The sequence below is a fragment of the Dendrobates tinctorius genome, unplaced genomic scaffold (genome assembly GCF_039654945.1).
Source record: "Dendrobates tinctorius isolate UK_male_01 unplaced genomic scaffold, ASM3965494v1 ptg000003l, whole genome shotgun sequence".
NCBI lineage: Eukaryota > Metazoa > Chordata > Amphibia > Anura > Dendrobatidae > Dendrobates > Dendrobates tinctorius.
In genome coordinates, this window is record NW_027361671.1 from 87,649,065 (window position 1) to 87,663,371 (window position 14,307).

Here is a 14,307-nt window from a genome sequence, read left to right on the forward strand (position 1 = left end):
AAATGACGCTCCTTCCCTTTTGAGCCCTGCCGTATGCCCAAATAGTAGTTTTCTCCCTCATATTGGGTATCGGCGTACTCAGGAGAAATTGCACAACAAATTGTATGGTGCAATTAATCATGTTCCCCTTATGAAAATGCATTATTTTGGGCTAATATCATATGTGTGGGGAAAATTTGATTTTTTTTATTTTTATGGCTCAACGTTATAAACTTCTGTGAAGCACCTGAGGGTTCAATATGCTCACCACACATCTAGATCACTTCACTGAGGAGTCTAGTTTCCAAAATAATGTCACTTGTGGGGTATTTTCACTGTTTAGGCACATCAGAGGTTCTCGAAACAAGACATGGTATCTGCCAATTGTTCCAGCAAATTTTGCATTCAAAAAGTCAAATGGTGCTCCTTCCTTTCTGAGCTCTGCATGCTCAGGAAAAATTACACAAAAAATTTTAGGGTCCTGTTACTCTTGTCAAAATAAAAAAATTGGATATGATGTCAATTTTTTGTGAAAAAAGTTAAATGTTCATTTTTTTTCTCCATATTCCAAAAATTCCTGTGAAACACCTGAGGGGTTAATAAACTTCTTGAATCTGGTTTTGAGCATTTAGAAGGGTGCAGTTTTTATAATGGTGTCATTTTTGGGTATTTTATGTGATATAGACCCTTCATAGTGACTTCAAATGTGATGTGTTCTCTGAAAAAATGGTTTTGTAAATTTTGTTGCAAAAATAAAAACTCGCAGGTCAACTTTTAACAAAAAGAAGTTGGTTCCAAAATTGTCATTAAGTAAAGCTGGAGTCACACATAGCAATCTCGCTAGTGAGATCGCTGCTGAGTCACAACTTTTGTGACGTAACAGCGATCTCACCAGCGAGATCGCTGTGTGTGACAGCGATCAGCGAGCGGCCCCCCCTGCCTGTATCGCTGATCGCTGTAAGAAACCTCTGGACATTTTTTTGGTCGCTGGGCTCCCGCTGGCCAGCACGCATCGCTGCGTGTGACAGGCAGGAGACCAGCGATCAGCTGTAAAAAATAGAATTAAAATAAAAAATATAGCTATTCTCACCTTCCGACATCCCGCGCAGCCATCCCGCCTCTCTCCACGCTCCGGTCCCAGTGATCCTTTGCACGAATGACCACGAGACTTTGCGCTCCCACGAGACCGTGACTCTCGCGGTCATTCTCGCAAAGGATTACTGGGACCGGAGCATGGAGAGAGGTGGGAATGCTGCGCGGGACGTCGGAAGGTGAGAATAACAATATTTTTTATTTTAATTCTATTTTTTACAGGGATGGCAAGCGATGCCGGGCGCTCGGCAATTCCACAATTGTTTTTTTTTATCATGTTCACCAAATGCTAAAACTGACCAGCCAAAATGATTCTCCAGGTCATTACGCGTTCGTAGATAGCCAACACGTCTAGGTTCTTTTTTATTTAAGTGGAGAAAAAAAATTCCACGGTTTGTTAAAAAAATGCGCTATTTTCCGAGATTTGGGGCTGGATGAGGGCTTATTTTTTGCGTGCTGAGCTATTTATACAATTTTCAGACAGATATGATGTTTTGATCGCCTGTCTTTGCCATGTTGTGGCGACAAAAAAAAAAATCACAATTCTGGCGTTATTAATTTTTTTCTCGTTACGCTGTCTACCAATCTGATTATTTTTTTACAATGCGATTTTTAATCGCATCCATAGACTTGCATTGTCGAATCCGATTCGAAAATCGGTGACAATCGCAGCATGCTGCGATTGTCTCGGTCCGAGGAACGGATCCGATAAAAAAACGCATGATGGGAGCAGCAACATAGAATAACATAGGGACGAAAGCAATGCGATTTTTTATCGCATTGCATTCGTCCGATTTAATCGCTAGTGTGACTCCGGCCTCAGTGTGTCTTTGGAATGTAGGAGGAAACAGGAGAACCTGGAAGAAATTCATGCAAACACAAAGAGAACATACAAACTCCTTGCAGATGTTGTTCTTGGTGGGATTTAAACCCTGTGCTGCAAGGCTGCAGTGCTAACCACTGAGCCACCATGCCGCCCTCCTTGAAAATGATGGTATTGAGAACAGCAAAAAACTGGAATTAATGATCCCTGGATATCTGGACAAGCTTTAGAAGATGGATACCACTGGCATGTACTGTATTATATTTACTCAGAGATCTGACAGAACATTTAACTGACCCTTTGGATCTTTTTTAAGGCTGGTTTCACACTTGCGTTTTTTTGCGCTGCTTTTTAGCGCAAAAAAGCATGCATTTTTCCCCTATACTTTAACATGGGTGCGCATATGTGCGCATACATATGCGCACGTAAGCGTTTGTATGCGCATGCTTTTTTTGCAGTGTGCGCTCGGGCGCACAAAATACATCCTGTTGCATTTTTTGTGCGTCCGACTTGCCCCCCAAAAACGCATGCAATGCATTTTTTTTTACAGCAAAACACCCATTAAAGTCTATGGGTGCGCATACGTGCGCATTGTAATGCGCACGTATGCACAAAAAAAATGCGTTTTTTTTTTTTTAAATTCCCCAAAACCCGCAAAAAAACGCACACTAACGCATGATGCGTTTTTTTCATGCGTTTTTGTGTGCGTAAAAAATGCGCAGCAAAAAAACGCAAGTGTGAAAGTAGCCTAAAGAGGCGCATTTATTTATGTCAGTATATTAAAGCAATACTGCAGTGGGGTCGACACAGGAATATGTACACTAAATGGTTAATATACAGATTAGAATCACAGAGTAAAGAGCAAAACAAGCGGCTTTATATTTATCCATATTTATTAATTCAGGTGTTTATCCGCTGTTTTAGTTTGTGACATGTCAACGTGAGAAAATATATTTTAATAGACTTTGGAATATTGTTTAAATAAGGAGGATCTGAATTTAAATGAGAAACATTAATCAGGGTTTTATGGCGGCTCCCGGTGCCAAAAAGCAATCAGCAGGTTATAATTACACTGTAAATAAACAAAAGGCTGTTAGAGCTGAAAGGATCATTTCACCACAGTAGGATCCTGTGCTAAGACCACTTGACGTCCTATAAGGACTACTGGTCTATCATTTGCTGCCAATGTGAGGGTTTATTTGTGAAGGGTTGATGGGTGTATCAGAATCTGAACTGCAAAAACAATACTAATTGAATACAGAATCGATTTTGAATTTTTATGAATTAAAGTACATGATTTAAGTACTTTTCCACCAAAGGAATTAAATCCTCAAAGGGTTAGTCCAGTATTTTGATAATAATGGCCTTATCCTTAGGGTAGGTCATCAATACCAAATTGGTTTGGCACTCTCATCGACCATCTCTGGCCGAAGGTGCTCAGTTGCATAACTGCATGGCACAGGTTAACTGCACATTGTCCATGGCTGGGTACTGCACATCCGGCCCTGTGAGAATGAATAGGGGTGGATCTGTAGTACCATACTGGGGCCACCAGGCAATTGATGAAGCTGTGCTGCTCTGCTCTATGAGTGAGCATTACCGACCAACTCTAGCACTGGGTACAGCTGATCGGCATCGGTGCCTGGTGTCGCACCTCCACTTATTAGGTACTGATGATCTATCCTAAAGATATGCAATCGTTATTCACCCCTTCACCCGAAGCCTGAATTCACCTCCCTGACCAGGCCAAATTTTACCATTCTGACCAGTGTCACTTTATGTGGCAATGACTCTGGAACGCTTCAACGGATCCCACGTTTTCTCGTGACATATTGTACTTCATGATAGTGGTAAAATTTGTTCAATATGACTCTCACAAAATAGTTAATAAATACAATTTTCCACATGTCTACTTTACTTAAGCACAAGTTTTGATAAAATATATTTTTTGTTAGGAAGTTATAAGGTTTAAAAGTTGACCAGTGATTTCTCATTTTTCCAACAAGATTTACAAAATTTGAAGTGACTTTGAGGGGTCCATATGACAGAAAATATGCAAAAATGACACCATTCTAAAAATTTCACTGCCTAAGGTGTTCAAAACCATACTCAAGAAGTTTTTTAATCCATCAAATGTTTCACAGGAATTAATGGAATGTGGAAGAAAAAACATGGACATTTAACTTTTTTCATAAAATTTTTACTTTAGACCCAGTTTTTTTTATTTTCACAAGGGTAACAGGAAAAAATGGACCCGAAAATTTGTTGGGCAAATTCTCCTGAGTACGCTGATACCCCATATGTGGGGGAAAACTACTTTTTGGGCACATGGCAGAGCTCAGAAGGGAAGAAGGCCTTTTGAAACTAAAATTTAGTGGAATAATTAAGGGATGCCATGTTGCGTTTGGAGAGCCCCTGATGTTCTGTAAAGGTGGAAACTACTCAGAATCACAACTGACACCATTTTGCAAACCAGACCCCTCAGGGAACTTATCTAGATGTTTGGTGAGCACAGGTGCTTCACAGAAGCTTATAACGTTGAGCCGTGAAATAACATTTTTCACACAAAAAATTTTTCAGCCCAAAATTTTTATTTTCAAAAGGGTAACAAGAAAAAAATGGACCCCAAAATTTGTTGTCCTAAATGCGCAGATACCCCATATGTGGAGAAAAACTACTGTTTGGGCACACGGCACAGCTAGAAAGGATGGAGCGAAGTTTTGGAATGCAGATTTTGACGGAATATTCTGCAGGTTTCATGTTGCATTTGGAGAGCTCCTGATGTGGCTTAAAAGTGCAAACCCCCACACAAGGGGCCATTTTTTTCAAACTGGACCCCTTAATGAATTTATCTAGATGTGTGTTGAGCATCTTGAACCCCCAGGTGCTTCACAGAAGTTAATACCGTTGAGCCATGAAAAAAAAAAATCAATTTTTTTTCCCGCAAAAATGTTTTTTTAGGCTGGTTTCACATTTGCGTTTTTTAGCGCTGGAAAAAAACGCATACCTGCGCATGCGTTTTTTCCCCTATATTTAACATGGGTGCGCATACCTGCGCGCTGGTAAGCGCATGTATGCGATTTTCATGCGCTGCATTTTTTTGGGGTGTGCGTTTGGATTTTCCAGACGCAGCATGTTGCATTTTTTGGCCCTGCAAAAAAGCGCATGCGCACATATGCGCACGTTTTGCGCTAAAAATGGCCATTATAGCCTATGGATGCGCATACATGCGCACTGGCATGCTCATGTATGCGTTTTTTTGCACATGCGTTTTTTTTTTTTAACCATGGAATTTAGGGGTTTAGGGTTAGGGTTAGGGTCAGGGTCAGGGTTAGGGTTGGGGTTAGGGTTAAGTATGGTTTGGTTAAGGGTCAGGGTCAGGGTTAGGGTTGGGGTTAGGGTCAGGGTTAAGTATGGTTTGGTTAAGGGTTAGGGTCAGGGTTAGGGTTAGGGTCAGGGTTAGGGTCAAGTATGGTTTGGTTAAGGGTTAGGGTCAGGGTTAGGGTTAGGGTTAGGGTCAGGGTTAAGTATGGTTTGGTTAAGGGTTAGGGTCAGGGTTAGGGTCAGTGTTAGGGTTAAGTATGGTTTGGTTAAGGGTTAGGGTCAGGGTTAGGGTTAGGGTCAGGGTTAGGGTCAGGGTTAGTTAGGGTTTAGGGTTTGGGTTAGAGTTAAGTATGGTTTGGTTAAGGGTTAGGGTCAGGGTTAGGGTTAGGGTCAGGGTTAAGTATGGTTTGGTTAAGGGTTAGGGTCAGGGTTAGGGTTAGGGTCAGTGTTAGGGTTAAGTATGGTTTGGTTAAGGGTTAGGGTCAGGGTTAGGGTTAAGTATGGTTTGGTTAAGGGTTAGGGTCAGGGTTAGGGTTAGGGTCAGTGTTAGGGTTAAGTATGGTTTGGTTAAGGGTTAGGGTCAGGGTTAGGGTTAGGGTCAGGGTTAGGGTCAGGGTTAGGGTTAGGGTTAGTTAGGGTTTAGGGTTTGGGTTAGGGTTAAGTATGGTTTGGTTAAGGGTTAGGGTCAGGGTTAGGGTTAGGGTTAGGGTCAGGGTTAGGGTTAGTAAAGTCATGGTTTGGGTTAGTGTGAGGGGCCAACTAATGTTGGAAAAAAACACAAACGCGGTAAAAACGCACTAAAAACGCATACAAACGCATAAAAACGCTGCGGTTTTTTCATGCATGCTCATAAAAATGCTTGAAAAAAACGCAGCAGTTGTATGCTTTTGTATGCGTTTTTTCAATGCGTTTTTTTGCGGGAAAAACGCGCTGCAAAAAAAAGCAAGTGTGAAACTAGCCTTAGCCGCAAAATTTTTTATTTTCACAATGTTAACAGGGGAAAATGGACCTTAAAATTTGATATGCAATACCCTTAACGCATATGTAGCCAAAACTACTTTTAAGGCACAGTGCAAAGCTCAGAAGGGAAGTAGTGCCATATTGTAGTTCAGATTTTGCTGGACTGGTTTGAGGGTGTCATGTCACATTGGTAGAACCACTGATATGCGAGCATAGCAGAACCCCTCATAAGTGACCCCATTTTATAAACTACAAATCTCAATAAATTCATCTATGGCTGCAGTAATCATATTGATACCACAGGTGTTTCACAGAATTTTATAACATTTGGTACTGAAGAAAACTGGCAGTGTTGGAGCCCAGGGTCAATCAGGGTGTAGGCTGAGGCCTAATTGGAGCAAGTTTAATATCTGATGTTGTGTGAATGTGGACGGAGCAGGAGATATTGCCGGACACACAGCAGGGGAGCAGCTGGTGTTACTGAACTCCACTAAAACAGGAGCTAGTGTTTTTCTCTGTGCAGATGGCACTTCTGAGCAGCAACTGGCAGTGTTGGAGCCCAGGGATTACAGTTCAGGTGGTAGAAACATGAACACAACAGGAGACCTGGATACTGTTGCCAACCAATTATTTAATCTGGAAGAGGACTGGCAAATTCCGGCGAGATCCAGGCCTTGTTCATTTTCAGAAAAGAAAGCCGGTCAACGTTATCGGAGGATAGTCGCATTCGACGGTCTGTTAGTACACCACCTGCAGCACTAAAGACGCGTTCCGATAATACACTAGCAGCAGGGCAAGCCAGCACCTCCAATGCATACTGGCTAAGCTCTGGCCATGTATCCAGCTTAGAGACCCAAAACTTGAAGGGGGAAGAGCTGTCTGGGAGTACACTGAGAGGGCAAGACATGTAGTCTGTCACCATCTGACGGAAACGTTGCCTCCTGCTGACTGGAGCCGTCTGTGATGATGTAGACATTTGTGGCGGGGACACAAAACTTTGCCACATTTGGGCCATACTGGTCTTGCCTTGTGCTGAGGTGCTGCTTCTGCTCCCTCTGTGCAGAGCTTCCTCCACTGCCTCGACGCACAGAGCTGCTTTGTAAAGCACTAGCAGCACTGCTCTCGGGTGGAATGAACATGATGGAATGCACCAGTGTGTCTTGGTACTCCCGCATTTTACGCTCCCGGTTCAACGGTGTTATGAGGCTTTGTAAGTTGTCCCGGTAGCGAGGATCTAGGAGGGTGTACACCCAATAATCAGCCGTGTTGAGAATGTGGGCGATGCGGCGGTCGTTTCTCAGGCACTGCAGCATAAAATCAACCATGTGCTGCAGACACCCAACTGGCCAAGAAACGCTGTCCCCTATTTGAGGCATCATCTCTGCCTGCTCTGCATCACCCCACCCTCGCTCTACATACTGACTACTAGAGCATTGTGTACCTCCCTCCTCTGGAGAAATGTCTTCCTCCTCCATTGACTCCTCCTCATCCTCCTCACAAAGTGTCCCCTGCCTAGGCCTTTGTGAGGAACCACGTTGCGCAGACTGTCCAGAAGCAGATGGCATTTGTGACTCCTCATCCTCCACCTCTTCCAAAACCTCCTCCCTTAGTGCTTGCAGTGTTTTTTCAAACAGGCAGATAAGGGGGACAGTCATGCTGACTAGTGCATCATCTGCACTCGCCATCCGCGTGGAATCATCGAAGGCACGCAAAACGTGGCAGATGTCCTTCACAGTGGCCCACTCAGTGGTGGTGAAGTGTGAACGGCGCACAGTGCGACTTGCTTGCGCCTGATGCAGCTGGTACTCCATTACTGCTGCCTGCTGCTCACACAACCACTCCAACATATGTAACGTTGAATTCCACCTTGTGGGTAGGTCACATATGATGCGATGTTCCGGAAGGCGGAATCGGGGCTGCAGAGCTGCAATGCGCAATCTTGCCATGCTGGAACGCCGCAAGTGAGCGCACTCTATGCGGACCTTGTGCACAACCAAGTTGAGCACATGTGTCAGACATGGGATGTGAGTGAGGTTGCCTAGGCCCAGAGCTGCCACCAGATTTCGGCCATTGTCACACACTACCAAACCTGGCTGGAGATTCGCTGGCACAAACCACACGTCGCTCTCCTGCTTGATGGCATTCCAGAGCTCCTGTGCTGTGTGGCTTCGATTCCCCAAAGAAATTAATTTCAGTACGGCCGGTTGACGTTTGGCCACGGCTGTGCTCATATCGGTCGTAACAGGTAAGCGTTCATGGGTCCATGTGGAGGTAGACCGTGACGGCTCCTGCAGTGCTGATTCAGAGGAACTGGAGCATGAGGAGGAGTCAATATGTACAGACTGGATTCCTGCAATCTTTGGAGTTGGCAGAACACGTACAGCGCCACTCTCAAGATCTGTACCCGGCTCCACAACATTTACCCAATGGGCAGTGAGGGAAAGGTATCGTCCCTGTCCATGATTACTGGTCCATGCATCGGTGGTCAGGTGGACCTTGCTACTGACGGCGTTTAGTAGCGCATGTTTAATTTTTCCCTCCACATGCTTTTGCAGGGCAGGGACGGCTTGCCTGCTGAAATAAAAGCGGCTGGGCATGTTGTATTGCAGGACTGCCAATGCCATGAAGTTACGGAAGGTGTCAGTTTCCACCAGCCTGAATGAGAGCAGTTCAAGGGACAGTAGTTTTGCAATGCCAGCATTCACAGCCTGTGCTCGGGGATGGTTTGCCGAGTATGGCCACCTTTTCTCTCATGCCTGTGCTACCGATGGCTGTAGAGTGGCCTGGGAGTGTGAGGATGACAGGGAACGTGGTGCTGTGGGTGGAATTACACTGTGTCTATGTACAACAGTGCTAGAGGTTCTTCAATGGCGATCCTGTGAGGAAGCCGAACCAGCTGTGTGTGAGCTGGAGGAAGAGGCTACAACATGAGCTGAAGAGGTGGTAGGTGGTGCTGTAGGCTGGCCTACGTCTTCAGTGTGCCTTTATAACTCCACCACGTGCTTGGTCCGCACATGTTTCCACATATTTGTGGTATTGAGTTTGCTGACACTTTGCCCTCTTTTGACTTTCTGATTACACAGCTTGCATTTGACAAAGCAAATGTCATCTGCAACTGTGTCAAAAAAGGACCACGCACTGCAAGTCCTGGGAGCGCCCGTTTTGGGTTTTAGAAGAGGAATGCTCCTAATGGGTGCCGAAGTGGAGGCTACAGGCAACCGAGTCTGCCCCCTCCCTCTCCCTCCTGTTTTGGCCGTTCGGGGAATCTCTTCCTCAGAGCTGCTCCCACCACCTTCCTGTTCCTCACGCCATGATGGGTAAAGGACCTCATCATCTACACTACCCTCTTCAAACACCTGCTTCTCCTAGGCAGTCTCAGCCAGCACAGTACGCACCAGAAAGTGGCACCTGAGTCTCATCATCAGATGCGTACTGAGGTGTGCTGACCATAGGCACTGGCCCACCCGCCTCTTCAGATTCAGAGAGACAAAGCTATTGCCCATCACTGCATACTACCTCTTCTTCACATTCTAGAATGCTGCTTGGCTGGCCCCCTATTTCCAAGCCAAGAGATTCAGAGAACAGAAGTAGAGATGGCTTCTGTCCAGGGCTCTCTGATTGCCTGGGCAATTTGGCAGGTGGTGAAGAGACAGATGGTTGCTCTTCAGTGCTCTGGACCTGAGAGGATGTGGAACTAATTGAAGTCGATGCGTTAGCTGCCATCCATCCGACAACGGCTTCAATTTGTTCCTCCCGCAGCAGTGGGGTATGGCGAGCTCCTACAAAGCTGCGCATAAAGGACTGTTCCATGGTAAAACTGGGGGATGCTGAGTCACTGGTGCTCGCAGCAGGCACAGAATCCCCAAGTCCTCTCCCTGCTGAAACTCCACGCCCACGACCACGTGCCTTACTCCCTGCCTTCTTCATCTTGGTAGACTGATAAAGATAGGCAGAAAAGTACTAAGGGCTTAGTGTGCTTATTCCTGAACAGCTGCTAACAGCTATAAGAAACACTAATTTTATAAAGTGTTGACTACACTTTAATATGAGCTAATGTGGCCTACACAACTGTAAAGTGGAGTGTTTGGTGAACTTTTTTTACGTGTTTTTTTTCACAAAATAAAAGGATGTGACCAAAGATGTAAAAGCTATAGTATCACAAACTTTTTGTAGCTATTACAATGCAGGAAGGTAACCTACAATGCAATAGATGAGGCTACAAAAAATAGGCTAATACTAATCTGGCTGGGGTTGCAGGGCACAAGCCAGCAGAAAGGCTCCTCTATCTACTCCTATATAGTGTTTGCAACCAATCTAGCTGGATACGGATGGAAGCACACTAATTGGAGAAATTCAGGAAAAATAAGCAGCACTACAACAAAAAAGGACAATGTATGAGGCAGTGACGCACGCTGAGCGGACTACAACCAGAGGTGGTGCAGAACACACTACAGCGTGAGCTGCACTCACACACAGAGACCTCACAGACAGCCGTGAACAGTGCAGAGAACTGTGCACTAGCACTGAAAGGCTGCAGAAAGGCTCCGCTATCTACTCCTATATAGTGTTTGCAACCAATGTAGATGGATACGGATGGAAGCACACTAATAGGAGAAATCAAGAAAAATGAGCAGCAAAAAAACAAAAAAAGGACTATGTATGAGGCAGTGACGCACGCTGAGCGGACTACAACCAGAGGTGGCTGCAGAACACTACACCGTGAGCTGCACACACACACACAGACCTTGCAGACAGCTGTGAACAGCGCTGCAAGGCAAAAGAAAGCTACAGCGGTTGATAAAGTAGCCTGGGTAAAGCACTATATTAAAAAAATCGCCATCTCTAACTATCCCTCAGAGTCTGAACAGCAGCGTCCTGTCCCTAACTGAATTCACAGCAGAGTGAACCCAAAATGGCGGCGGCGGCTTTTATAGTGCATCATGACATCATTTCAGCAGCCAATCACGGACATGTCATTAGTTAACATGCCTACATGCCTAACAGGATGTGCCCACACTACTGAGGATTCCTCATTGGCTGAATCAAATCAAACTGGCTCACAGCATTATGGGAACTTCCGATTCCGGTATTCGATACGCAAAAAGTATCGGATCTCAGTATCGGAATTCCGATACCGCGAATATCGGCCGATACCCGGTATTTGCAGTATCGGAATGCTCAACACTAGTCATTGACTATAATGGTGCCGACATAGTCAACGTATGCTCTTTCGTGCATCATTTTGGGGCATATACAACTACTGGAGGTGGACACTCACACATTGACTCTGTCAGCACCATTATAGTCAATGGTCCCTGTCGGCGCATACACCCAAATCCCGTTTTCTGAGGGGGTTCAGACAAAAGCCCCAACAGAACCACTGAACGTAGGCAAGAATGCAATGTGAAAGCACAAAAAGCTATTGCAATGCTCTACTTAGACAGTAAACAACATAGCTAATCAGAAGAACTATACTACATTTGTTATTGGAGGCATTTGCTAATATTATTATTACACCTACTACATTTTGGGATAGGATCTTGGTGATGGGAACACACTTTTAGGTTAATTAAAATTAGGTTATTAGTTTGTTCTAAAGTATCAAAATTTGGGTACTGATGAAATGCAGTTATCGGCCAGTAATAACTGTAGTGAAAACAATAACAAAATAAAAAGCCTTTCTTCACAATTCTTGATTTCCGCTGTATGGCAGCTGTGATTTACAAATACTGTGGCATGTAAAAGTTTGGGTACCCCTGGTCAAAATTACTGTTATTGTGAATGGTTAAACAAGTTGAAGATGAAATGATCTCTAAAAGGGCTGAAAAGTTAGAGATGACAGATTTCCTTTGTATTTTAGGCAAAAAAAAAAAAAAAAAAAATATATATATATATATATATATATATATATATATATATTATATTTTACATTTTAAAAATGACAAAAAGGAAAATGGGTAGATGCAAAACTTTGGGCACCCTACATGCTTAGTACCTAGTAGCACCCCGTTTTGCAAGTATCACAGCTTGTAAATGCTTTTTGAAGCCAGCCAAGATTCTTTCAGTTCTTGTTTAAGGGATTTTTGTCCATTCTTCCTTGGAAAATTCTTCCAGTTCTGTGAGATTCAATGATGTTCAGATCAAAGGACTGTGAGAGCCATTGTAAACCTTCAGCTTGGGGCTTTTGAGGTAGTCTATTGTGGATTTTGAGGTGTGTTTTGGATCATTATCTATTTGTAGAAGGCATCCTCTTCAGCTTTTTTTTTACAGATAGTGATATGTTTGCATCATGAATCTGTTGAAATTTCATTGAATCCATTCTTCCCTCTACCCATGAAATCTTCCCCATGCCATCGGCTGCAACACAACCCCAAACATGCTTAGTGGTGGGCGAAATGTTCTTTTCCTGAAATTCTGTGCCCTTTTTTCTCCACACATACTGTACCTTTGATCATTGTGGCCAATTAATTCAGTTTTAACCTCATCGGTTTACAGGACTTGTTTCCAAAATGCATCAGGCTTGTTTAGATGTTCTTTTGCATACTTCTGATGCTGAATTTTATTGTGAGGACGCAGGAGAGGTTTTCTTCTGATGATTCTTACATGAAGTCCATATTTGTGCAGGTGTCACTGAACAGTAGAACATTGTACCAACTCCAGAGTCTGATAAATCTTTCTGAAGGTCTTTTGCAGTCAAGAGGGGGTTCTGACTTGCCTCTCTAGCAATCCTACGAGTTACTCTCACTGAAATTTTGCTTGTTATTCCAGACCTTATCTTGATCTCCAGTATTCCTGTTATCTGCCATTTCTTAATTGCATTTGAAACTGAGGAAAGGGCAACTTAAAAACCGTTGCTATCTTTTTATAGCCTCTCATGCTTTGTGGACTGCCGCCATTTTCAGTTTCAGAATGCTAGGCAGCTGCTTAGGTAGAACCTGTGGCTGTTGTTTTTTCGCACAAGGTTAGAGGATGTTGGTTTTTTATTAAGCTGGGTAATTTGCATTACCTGACCTTTCATAGCGAACAAGCCATAAGCCTAACAGGCTAATTAAGGTCTGATACTTTGGTCAAAGTTTTTATCTGAGCACACAAATCTTCAAGGGTGCCCAAACTTTTGCATTGGTCCATTTTCTTTTTTAGAATTTTTAAAATGTAAAAAAGCCAATATTTTTTTGCCTAAAATTCAAAAGAAATGTGTCATCTTTAACAGTAATTTTGACCAAGAATGCCCAAACTTTCACGTGACACTGAAGGTTATAAAACAGACATTGAACACAAATTTTACTAAGGGGTAATACTTATACTTACCTCTATAGCCACACTTATGTCAGGAGAGCACAATTCCCAAGTACGAAGTCCATGCAGAACCTTCAGAAAGGAATTTGTGCGTATTCTAATAAATGTTTTTTCCTCAAGCTTTTCCAGCTTCTCTAAAATATTATGAACTTTCCGGTTGTTCTTCAGAACAGGAGGAATCCTAGAAAGTAGCATTATAAACCTGGAAAGTAGAATATATAAGAAAAGTTATTGGAAAGGCTATCTTACATGACTGATCTTAGCCAAAATGTTGAGAAGCCATGTGAAAGCTGTTTTCTGTTAGATATCACTAAGGAATGGCCAAAATGTTTAATTCTAAACAGCTCAGGACAGGCTCGGAGAATGAAAATTCTGACAGAATAAAGCCTCGACATTAGACAACTTTATATACATTATTGATAAGAATGAATACACAATAGCTAGAGCAAAACAGATAAACAGTGCAACTGTTTCAGAAAAGACAGCCAAGTCTTATCTATCTATATGCACAGTGAGAACTTGATCACAACCAAGGGAGTTCTGTGGCCCACTGTGCTCCTTAAACAGATAAGTAACAAAACGCAAATGAACATAAAAATACACATATAACACATAGCATAAAATGAAATATAAAGAAAAGGAACGCAAATTAATAATCTGCAGACCTGAAACAAAAATCTAATTAAAGGGGTTCATCCATTAAACATTACAATTCTTTGGTAGATCATGCAATATATTAACAATTTTTCAGCTTCATCCAATTAAACAACATTCCTGTGTCTAGATATTGCTACTGTACACTTTTTGTTTAGATCATTTGATAACATTATGTG

At 43.1% G+C, this 14,307-nt stretch overlaps 1 protein-coding gene across 1 annotated transcript in view; it reads right to left on the minus strand.

Moving 5' to 3' along the window:
- Positions 1 to 14,307, minus strand: part of CCDC60 (coiled-coil domain containing 60) — a 290,651-nt gene that overhangs the window by 13,496 nt on the left and 262,848 nt on the right. The window contains exon 13 of the mRNA XM_073559162.1: positions 13,487 to 13,676. Coding sequence (XP_073415263.1) covers positions 13,487 to 13,676 — 190 coding nt within the window. The remainder of the gene's footprint in view (positions 1 to 13,486; positions 13,677 to 14,307) is intronic.